The 10,826-nt window shown below is 35.8% G+C and overlaps 2 protein-coding genes and 1 long non-coding RNA gene across 4 annotated transcripts; 1 reads left to right on the top strand and 2 right to left on the bottom strand.

Moving 5' to 3' along the window:
• Window positions 1-103: 103 nt before the first annotated feature.
• LOC110633919 (uncharacterized) lies at window positions 104-3,871 on the bottom strand. 2 transcript variants are annotated; one of them, XM_058133910.1, is made up of 5 exons: window positions 3,422-3,871; window positions 1,599-2,532; window positions 1,054-1,149; window positions 801-937; window positions 104-381 (listed from the first exon to the last, which is right to left on the bottom strand). In XM_058133910.1, exons 1-5 carry the CDS (start codon window positions 3,670-3,672, stop codon window positions 195-197), a joined length of 1,605 nt encoding a protein of 534 aa, XP_057989893.1. In that variant the 5' UTR covers window positions 3,673-3,871; the 3' UTR covers window positions 104-194. The 2 variants fall into 2 exon arrangements, with proteins under 2 accessions (XP_057989893.1, XP_021638442.1); XM_021782750.2 differs by having other exon boundaries at window positions 1,599-3,116; window positions 3,422-3,436.
• A 729-nt stretch (window positions 3,872-4,600) lies between these two features.
• LOC110633906 (pentatricopeptide repeat-containing protein At2g40720) lies at window positions 4,601-8,163 on the bottom strand. The gene has a single exon (XM_021782731.2). It carries the CDS (start codon window positions 7,740-7,742, stop codon window positions 5,178-5,180), a length of 2,565 nt encoding a protein of 854 aa, XP_021638423.2. The 5' UTR covers window positions 7,743-8,163; the 3' UTR covers window positions 4,601-5,177.
• A 16-nt stretch (window positions 8,164-8,179) lies between these two features.
• Window positions 8,180-9,359, top strand: LOC110633902 (uncharacterized). Its single transcript, XR_002490901.2, has 2 exons — window positions 8,180-8,864; window positions 8,960-9,359. It is a non-coding gene; the product is annotated as an uncharacterized LOC110633902 (long non-coding RNA).
• Window positions 9,360-10,826: the final 1,467 nt, after the last annotated feature.

The following is a 10,826-nucleotide window of genomic DNA, read 5'->3' as shown; positions in this document are numbered from 1 at the left end:
CATGTAGTGCCTATGTGATTTGCATCTGAATTTCCCCCGTGTCCAGGGCATAATGCATGTAATGCTTACACAATTTATAAAGAGAACCTAAAATTACATTGCATGGCATGAATTTTTAGTTGCATTTAATCTTTGTATTATTTCCACAGGAATAATGCTAAGTATGAAGTGGGGTCAAGTAGAAAGAGGGACTATCATTCTCTTTTGTCTTCCTCAAGATCTTCTCCAAGCCCAAGCGCATACTGCTCTGATGCAGTTGATGCCTTCCTTTCCTTTCTTTCCACCTTGCTAGCTAAATCTCCACCCGCCTTAACAACACTCTCAGACAGAGGAATACTCGCTTCATCAGAATCATCCACTGTCTCCTCAGAGAATGCGTATCTGTATATAGCAGCAAGAAGAGTAATGAGACTGCCAAATGCTTTCAGCTGAAATTGACCAACTTGATGGACTAAAATCGAAGTTAATTTCCTACTTGTTCCTAAAAAGAGCCATCTGCACCTTGCATAATCCAATTAAGCAACATCTCCTGTTACAAGTTATGTTACCGACTACAATAATTTTCTATCAGAATTGAAATACTTTAAAATATACAAGACAACTCTCACATAGATGCCTTGACATGTAACTAGTTTAGCATTGTAATCTTGAAAGATGGTCAGACTAATTGATTTGCCCTATATATGAATATGATCAACCAACTTCAACTAATAGTTTTTCTTACTGGTGATAAGTAAAAGCTAGAAAACAAGTCAGGCAATAGAACAATGGAGGGAGAAGACCTAAGTTTCAGAAAGTACCTTGTTGGGTTATGCGAAGGAGCCCAAAGAAGGCATATCACCAGCAGTAGCACAAATGCAAGCAAAGTCCAGAAAGCTGAGATGATCCATGCTTTTTGCCACATTTCACTCAATGGATCAGTTGCATTGAAGTACAACTGCAACAACATGGATTTGGTGCATATTAGGAGTGTGTGATAGTGGAATAATCTAAATGGTAAGGTGGGAGGGGGTGGGGGGACCAAAAGAACTAAAAACAAAATAAATAAACCACCTCATATCCAATCCAAGAAATGGAGATCAACACTGCTACTGCAAGGGAATTGGTAAATTTCTGATAGAGTGCAAATTTAGCCGCACTTCTTCTTATCTGTCCTCAAAGTACACAAGGAACTAAAAATTTATATATAAATTCCAAGAAAAATGAATATGCATGAAATTCTACCCAACGGATCATCACATCTATCTTCCAATAGCCACAGAGTTTATCACTCCACATTGTGCAGTCTTTAATAGCATAGACACTGACATGTAATTTTTTTTTTCTAGAAAAAAAATGAAGATGAATATTATTTAAGCTCTTCATTGTACATAGATTAAGGCTATGATATTATAAGATGACATTGGCCTAGAACTTCACTGATATATAGAATCATATGAATATAAGTTTGCAAGTGTGCATGAACATAGAGATATTGCCACAAAATCATATGAATAATAAAATACCCTTTCCCTAACAGATGCAAACAATCAAGGAAACAACATGATGATTTGTGTAAGTCGCAACATGGAAAGAATGGACACAAACTATAAGATTACCTGAAGCTTCTCTAGAGTTTGGGATAGCGATGAAAAAATCCAAACAATAAAGCAGGCATCCAGCATAGCCATTGGCAACACAGGCACTAGCCTTGCTTTTCCAGAAAAGTCATTGATATTCCCCAAGTTCTCAACCAGGCCAAGTGCCCCTGAAGCAATGAAATATGTGATACCAAGGAGCATTACTTTTGATGTTATACCACCAAGAGTTGGCCGCACAACACCATACCCCATTGAAACCACCAAAAGAAGCAAACGGGAAACAGTCTTCTTAATAGCACTAAAGGTTACAGCCCATATGGTAATTCCCATTGGCCTGCTTCCATTTGTATTAAAATTAGCATATTCAAAATACCAAAAAGCCATTTCACACATTCCCAAACCTATCACAACTGAAATATGATAATGCAATTGAATAATATCATTCCAGTACTTTACAAACCAGACAAACCAGGCAAGTCCTATGGCAAGGTAAGCTAAAGACATAAGCCCATAGAATGTCATCATTGGTGCCATCTTTCCAGGAAGATAACCATCTGGATTCCTCCAGACTGTCCTGCCACTGACTATCATCCCTGTAAGTTCCGGATCACAAAACATAAAATACAGATAATACATTCCAGTGCTGTTGATCTCAATTGTTTGAAGAACCATTTTAGCCTCTTCATTTTTTCCTTCAAAGAAGGTCTGAATTCTTTTTGGCCCATCTGGGTCATTGGGGTCTTGGTGGATTATCACCTCTCCTACCTTGCAGGATCCATCCTTGGCAAGATTTGCAGTGCAGCATATTGCACTAGAATTCAAATAAGCACCCCCAATTTTCTCTCTGTCTCTGACCTCTACTATTAGAGCTTCAACTAATCCTGTCTTTTGCTGCATTTCATTCTTCTTTTCAGCAGATTCTTTTGTTCTTTGGAAAGTGATTGATTCAAATCTAAAATTAGAAATGGCATGGAAGAGAAAACTATCAATTACTTTAGTTTTTCTAAGAACACAAGCTCACTCTCAAGAACTGATCACATAGAAGTAGCAAAAAAATGCATGGCATTTCGATTCAATTAACTACATTCCACAAACACCAGCATTGCTCAAAGAGGGTGTTAGGCAACACAAACAAACTGATTCATTTCAACTATGAATTAATGGAAAAGTAAAATAGAATTTTCAGAACCTCATTATGGGAATAAATCAGTTTTATTTGTATTTTTATAAAAAATTAACCAAAGAAAACTGAACACAAGCTCCATTCATCACAGCTGAACTGTTAATGTGGTTTTCTGAACACCACATTTCTGCATCATTTCGAACTAATTTAAGAAAATAAAAATACAAGCTTTTACCAGAAGTTCGTACATCCTTATCAGCATCACAATAGTTAGAACCATCCTTGAAATAATCAATATCAAAATGAAGCAACAATTTAAAATTTACATATTAAGATAAGGGAACAGAGGAGGAAGAGAGACGTACTTTAAATTCTTTCCACATTGCAGCCACAAAGAATGAAGAAAAATCGGTCTTTAATGTAGAAAAATAAATTATTCAGCACAATATACATAGAATTTGAAAGGAATCACCAAAAAGAAAATGATGGTTTTCCTATTTTCTGTCCTCTTAAGGCATTGAGGTCTATCAAACTTATAAAAACTTCAAGATACCCATGTTTCAATCAGATTATTCGTTAAAAGAAAACATTTTTTTCCTTTTCCATTCATTAAAAGCGTTCGCTATATTTTCCAGGGAAACAAACAGATCATAAAACACAAATATAAACTGATCAACGAAATAACAAAAGGGAAGAAAAAAAATATTAAACAAATAACCTGATAAAGGACTTGCCATTGAGGGGCTTGTCTTCCTGATAAGAGGGTCTATTTGGAAGTTTAGAAGCAAAAAGGCCTTCACTGCCACCATGGAAGAAGAAGGAATTTGAACGACGAATGAAAGCATCGTTCTGGTATTCATGGATCGAAGCATCCACTCGTGTTATTGAAAACCAACACATACACATAACTATACCTATAAATATGGCCAGCCCATTTGATGATAGATCATGAAAAACCCAATGCACCATCTTGTTCTGTGTCCTTGCCCTCACCCTGTGAAATGTTGATCCCAGAGTAAAGAAATATTATGCAAAATGGGGCAGTGGGAATGTGTAAAGAATTTAGAAACAATGTACTATGATTAAGATATTTAGAGTCAAATGAAAGATTGGTATTATATGTATCTTTAGAAGTTGCCAAAATTATATGTAGTTTATAGGGGAAAGAAATATATATTTTTTTTAATCTGTTTGGGGATGCTTATTTATATATAGCCATTCTTGAAACTTTGTGCTATGCATGGCATTCAAGTCTTTATTCTTTAACCTCCCCCAGTTGATCAAATAAACATTGCCATGGTATGGCTTGGTTTGAATTCATAATTGGCCTAAGTAAATTCCAAGTCACAGTCACTCAATAGTTTATAATTTTAAACCGAATCATAATCGTCTTGAAGAAAGAGTCAATCCTGAATGAATATCTAAAGAAAAATAATTAATAAAACTATTTAAAAAATAAAAATTTAATATAATTTTAATGGATATACAATTTTATATAAGTTTAAATTATATTTACTATAATTAACAAAATAGTATGATTTTGAAAATATAAAAAAATAAAAAAATATCCAATCAAGATTCCCTAGGTATTGAAATAAAATAAAGAACAATATGCACAATTTAAAATAAATTTTAATTGAATTGACTCAATCTAAATCGAACCGACATTAAAATACACTCCTGATTCATGATTCAGACCTCCACAAAACAAATGGTCCTTTATGCTAGGATATTTTTGCTTCACCTTATAAACAAATTGGAAATGGAAATAAATACAAGCGTTCTAATTTTTTTTTTTTAATTCATAAGGTTGCGGATTTTTTTTCTTTAAAAAACTTGTTAATGGGATTGAATCATTCTACTTCCCAAATGGTGTAATTGAAGCCAGCAATTGAAATTTGATAGGACAAAAAGGGTAATTATTCCATTTCCTTATCTTTTCAAGTACATAAGAAGCACTGTAGTTCTTCAAATGGTTGCAAACAGCCAATTAAATTGCTTTACTAATATTGTTGCTTTAGTGCCCATATCCTTGCAGGTAGCTCATGGAAGTTGCTTGATCCTTCTCTTTCAACTCTTTAGGAATTTGAGTGGACAGATCATCTCATTAAGTGTACTCTAAATCCATTTAATAGCAGATGCATTGGGTTCACTCTCAGAGATCAGACATCCTTCTGAGATGCTCTCATGTTCAGCGTTCATATTTTACAATACATTCTGCACTGTTAAATTCCTCCACTCCTGACCAATGAGTTTTGGTTCAATAGTGCTAGAGTCATCTCTAGAACTGTGAGGTCTCGAGTTGGAGTATCATAAGAGCCAATTGCACCTAAAAAGAAAGTCCTTCACTTTTGCACTGAAACCTTAGCTCAAATGCTCCTCCACTTTTACAACACATTTCACTGACGCATAAATCATGAGCTTCCGGTAACTCAAATGCAAGGAAGAACTTTGAACTTCTCTATTCTCCTTTCTTACAATACCTCACTTTCATAGTTATCTTGTTTCTTAACCATGTTCCTCTTAAGACTACTCAATGTCTCATATATCTCGATTGTTCTTGGAGATGAACAATCCCCAGAAAAGAAAGCATCAACCTTATTTCTCACTTCAATCCAACTGCATCCGGGAGTCTTCTTCAATCCTTTTTCTTTCATTGATGCCCTCAAGTTTGCTGCCCTGTCCCACAATTGAGCTTCTCCATAAAGATTCAATAGTTGGACATAGTTGCTGCCTCTGCTTGGTTCCATCTTTAATAGTTCATTGGCTACCATTTCTCCAAGCTCTACGTTATAATGGTTTCGGCAGGAAGACAACAAAGATAGCCAGATACTCCTGTCAGGTTTAATGGGCATGTTTTTCACAAAAGAGTAAGCATCATCTAGGCGCCCTGCACGACCAAAAAAATCAACTAGGTTTACATAATGCTCCATTCTGGGCTCAATGGCATACTCAGTCTTCATCACTTCAAACAGATCTAGGCCTTCCTCAATTAAACCCGAATGGTTGCAAGCTGACAGCAGAGAAAGGAAAGTAACATCATCAGGTGTGATTTCAGAACTTCTCATCTCATCAAATAATCTCAATGCTTTGAAGCACACCCCATGAGATCCATAACCTGAAATCATTGAATTCCACGTCACCAAGCTTTTCTGAGACATGCTTTGAAAAATATGCTCTGCATATTTCAAGAATCCACACTTGATATACATATCAATTAATGTATTCTCTACTTGAAGATCAAATGTGAATGCAGTCCTAAGTCTTATCAAGTACCCATGTACACTCTTTCCTTTCAGCAATGCTGCAACTGATGAAATAGCAACAAGGACACTTGTAAAGGAGACCAAATCTGGATAAAAGCCATGTTGCACAATTTGAGAAAAAAGACTAATGGACAACTCTGATAGGCCATTCCGGCTATAGCAAGATATTATAGAATTCCAAGCCACAAGGTTCTTAAAGGACATATCAGAAAAAACATTTCCAGCCCTATCTGGAAAACCAAATTTGGAGTACATATCTACCAGGGAACTAGCAACAAAAACATCCATTTCCAGTCCACTTTTAATAACAAATCCATGCATAACACAGCCTGATTCTACCTTCTCTACTCCTGTACAGGCACTGATAATGCTTGCCATAATATCAGAATCTACTTTCACCCCATCTCCCTTCATTGCTCTGAAAATCTCCAAAGCTTCCTTGTATTGCCTATTTTGGCAAAAACCTGATATCATAGAGCCCCATGCAACCACGTCCCTTGCGTTCATTTTACTAAAAACTGAATAAGAATCATCATTATTCCCACATCTAGAGTACATAGTTAGCAATGCACTCTGTACAGTAATATTACTCTCTATGGGCCTTTTCACTAACTCTGTATGAATCAACCTACCAAAATCATAGAATCCAAAGATGCTGCTAGATGATAGAATAGTTGAAATAGTAAAAGAATCCGGCAGAATTTTACATAGCCTCATTTGTTTGTAGATTTTTAAAGCATCATAAGCAAATCCATCACCAACATAAGCTGATATCATCGCATTCCATAATTCAATTTCTTTATGTGGCACCTGATTAAAGATTTTTTCTGCACGTTCAACCAGTTGGCACTTGGCATACATGGTCAGAAGAGAAGTACAAACATAAGGATCATTCTCAAAACCCACCTTGATTGCATCACAATGAACCTGGTTGCCAAAACTCACAAATTCACCTCGACAACAAACACGTATAATACTAGTAAATGATGCTGACACAAGTTTAACATTCTTATTCTTCGCTAACAAATATAACTCCAAGCTCTTTTCCCACAACCCATTTTCCCCAAAGCCTCCAATCATCACATTCCATGCTACAACATTGCTCTGATCTTCCAACTCTTTGAACAAACACCACGCATCTTCTGGCCTGCCACAACTAAAGTATGTATCTATAAGTGCAGTCTCCAAGAAAGGGTCACCGTTCAACACGTTTCTAACAATATAACCATGAATTTGCTTCCCTTCCTTATATCCCATATATCCATGGCGCTCACCGAGTAGAATACACAATGAGTAGGCATCAGGCCTAACACCAAATAACTGCATCCGATGAAATTGACCTACACCCTCTTTAAGATGACCAAAACGAAAATACCCATCAATTATTGAGTTCCAAATTGTAACATCCTGATCTACAACTCCGCTGCCAGGCAATTTATCAAACACATGAGCTGCATCTCTGAGCGACCCACATTTAACGTACATGTTAATAAGTGAAGCAGTGATAAATTGATCAGAGAATAAGCCTGTGGTGATGATTGTGGAGTGTATAATTTTTCCATAATGAAGATTTGAAAGAAAAGCACAGGCCTTGAGGAGAGAAGGGTAGATGAATTTGGTAGTGTTAAGAGGATTTATAGAGTACAATTGCAAGGCTTCAAAGCATTGTCCTTGTAGAACCAAGGCTTTGATCTCGGAATTGAACAAGGATATGGAAAAATTGGTATTCGCTAGATAAGAAAGTTTGCGAGAAATGTTTTGACTGCAATACATGTGGGCAACTCAGTATTTTTGGACTAAAGTGGCATCTCACAGCTTATGGTTGCAAAGTAAGATTACTCTCTTTCATAGAAAAGTTTCGAACTTTAAATTTACCTCACAAATTACAACCTTGAAGTGGTAGAAAGGAAGAAACTTTATGAATACTGCAGCAAGGCTTTTCCAAAGATCCAACTCATAAGCAATAACCATTATCAACTAGCTTTAATTTAGTGATACATTGTACTCATTTTGGTCAATGAGATTCAGATCCTGCCATTCCCATCAAGTAGGTCAAAGAAACAAATTAATCTTAGTAACATCCAAATTGAATTTATCCATTCTTAGGATCAGGTTTCAATATATTTATTCTTGAACAACAGCTATAAATTACCAATGTCTAATCATGAACATTAATAAATATATTATCCTTATTAAAGATATAGCTAATTTTAATTATTACAGATTTATATCTTAATAATCTTAATATAAATTTCTATCCAAAACAAGTGTGGATGGGTGATGATGATATCAATCAAAGACTTTCAGGCTGTATTATTTTGTAAATAAACTCATCAAATATATATATACCCTCCTCAGAAGAAGCAAACCCCACTCAGCTAACAAGTGATTCATTAAAACACTAGATTAATAACCCTAACAAGAGCCAACAGCCAACCTCTAATACATTTCCTTTTTATTTTTTAATTTACGAAAGAAATTAATTGTTATGATGGTAAACATGTACTGTAAACAAAAGTAAAATAAAAGAAATAGATCCCACTGCCTTAGTTGAGCAATATCATCAGTTATTATATATCATGATTAGTTACTAATAATACTAATACTGATCTGAGTCAAATAAATCAATCTTCAACTCCATAATAAACAAAAGAAAGGTAAGAAAAATGGGCAAGTTTTAGTTGGAAAGCTCACCTAATCATCACGCACACATTCACTCTTAGCATACGCAAGCCACCATTAGTTTGCTTCCTTTTTGAGAAAGGGCCATGCGAATATTTCCTAACTCACAACACCTGCTCGTCCATTTAATGCCAAGCCCAAACGTTATTATGTTCTTCTTACTTTATTTTCCAGCCTTACAAAATCCCTCCTCATCAACCTCAAAGTTTTAAGGTGATTGAAAATTCTTCTTGAAAATCTTGTTTCTGAAACTTCTTGGAAATCTTGTTTTCTCTGGGTCTTGAATGCTTTTAGTTTCTTTATATTAGGTTGATGATTTTGGATATGACGAAAAGCAAGGGCAAGGGAAGTCATGGTCGTGCCCAGCAACTGCAAGGGAAGAAGACCACAACAAGAAGATATATGAATCCATGCATGCCATGTTGTTTTCTGATGTCCTCCATATCTAGAAGGGTTGGCAGATGTTTGTTTGTAAGTTGTTACCCTGTTGTGCAGTGCTTTGGTTGGGATGACCATAGGCACCACCATCACCACCACAGGCATTTCCATTGATTCACCTTCAATTATCCCCATCGCCAAGAAATTTTTAACTTCTTTAATATGCCTAATTTCAACTCAGTTTGCTTTTTAGTTATTAATGGAACTACTTTCCCAGGGAGGTATTAGCTAGGGAAGGTTCATTATATATGCATTTTAGTAATTGGTATTTGCCCCCTCTTTGATTTTTCTTGATTTGGAGAGAGAGCATGCGTTCATTATTTTCTTGCATTTTGCTTTAATTGGTAGGAAAGGAAGTTATTGAATTGAAAACTCATGTTATCCCCCTCTTCTAATGGATTTAGGCAGGGAATAGGCAATTGTCTCATTAAAAATAAATATCTGATGCAAATTCACTCTTAACAGTTAATCATGATAAGATTCATATGGAATACTCATGATCAATGCTTGAGGAGCTTTAGCATGAACATCTGAACTCCTTCCGCTAACCATCCGCTTGAATGTACATTGATGCAATTATAATGACTGAGGATTAAATTTCAAAATCAACAACGGCTTCATTAGCAAATTTATTACTTGTTAATACGAGTTGGGATATTCTCATAACTCAGAAGACATAATAACGACTAGAACCTCCTTCTTGATTGATGATTCCTGCTTTCAGGTAACACATAAATACCTTATGGAAGTAAACTTCTTAGGCTGGTGTCTAAGTTGTTCCTTCCAGCATCTCTCTAGACCAAATACTGCATTGCCCTTGGCCCATTTTTATGCTATGGTGACTCCAGCAAGTCGGACGAATTTGATACAGGTCAGGCACCATTTCTAATCGATCTGTGTGTTGAGGACACAGGGAGATAGAATCGTCACCTCTACAAGAAGAGTTGTTGAGCAATTTTTCCACTAGTTTTCGGTGGATCAGATTGTCATCCAAAGCTAAAACACGTGTTTGATCTGCGTAGTCTCCCATCACCTTCTTCATTGAGGAACAAGACCCAACAGCACTTTCCATCATTTTATAAAATCATAAGCATTTAAGAGCTAGCTAGCTCCATTAATCCTCCAAGTTATTGCATTTTCCAATATTCCTAGTTTATATGGCACAAGACTAAATAAAATAGCTTCTCTGACAGAGCCTACAATAAATGAAAACCATCAAACGAACTCACAGGAGATGCATAACGTATAATGAGTGCGAATTTTCTTGATTTGATTGAAATGCCTCATAGATTGAAGCACAAAATTATACTGTAAACGCCGAGACAGGGGCATGAGCAAAATTATACTGTAAACACCAAGACATTGGAGCACAAAGACAGGGACAATATGAGAATCAATGTGAACTCAGGCAGCTGTTCATGCACTGTAGAAAAAACAGTGCGCAATTGCCACCAATTTTCATGTGTTAGTATAGATATGCACACCTAATTATGATTCAAATAAAATGATAATTGGATGTCAAGTGAAATTTATTTTGGGAAAAGTGATTGCATTCTTACTATTATTTGGTTGTCTTGGCAGTAGTTTTGCCATGAGTCTTCCAATTAGTTGCCTCGCAGAGAAGCATAGAAGATATGTATAACAAATGATTGCTTAGATTCACCGATAAAAGACATGCCCACTACATTAAGTACACATTTTTCATTTGATGTTAGAGTTTAGACCAACACCCTGTTT

The sequence above is a fragment of the Hevea brasiliensis genome, chromosome 14 (genome assembly GCF_030052815.1).
Source record: "Hevea brasiliensis isolate MT/VB/25A 57/8 chromosome 14, ASM3005281v1, whole genome shotgun sequence".
Lineage (NCBI taxonomy): Eukaryota > Viridiplantae > Streptophyta > Magnoliopsida > Malpighiales > Euphorbiaceae > Hevea > Hevea brasiliensis.
Note: the sequence above shows the minus strand (reverse complement) of the source record. Positions and strands in the feature narration are given on the sequence as shown.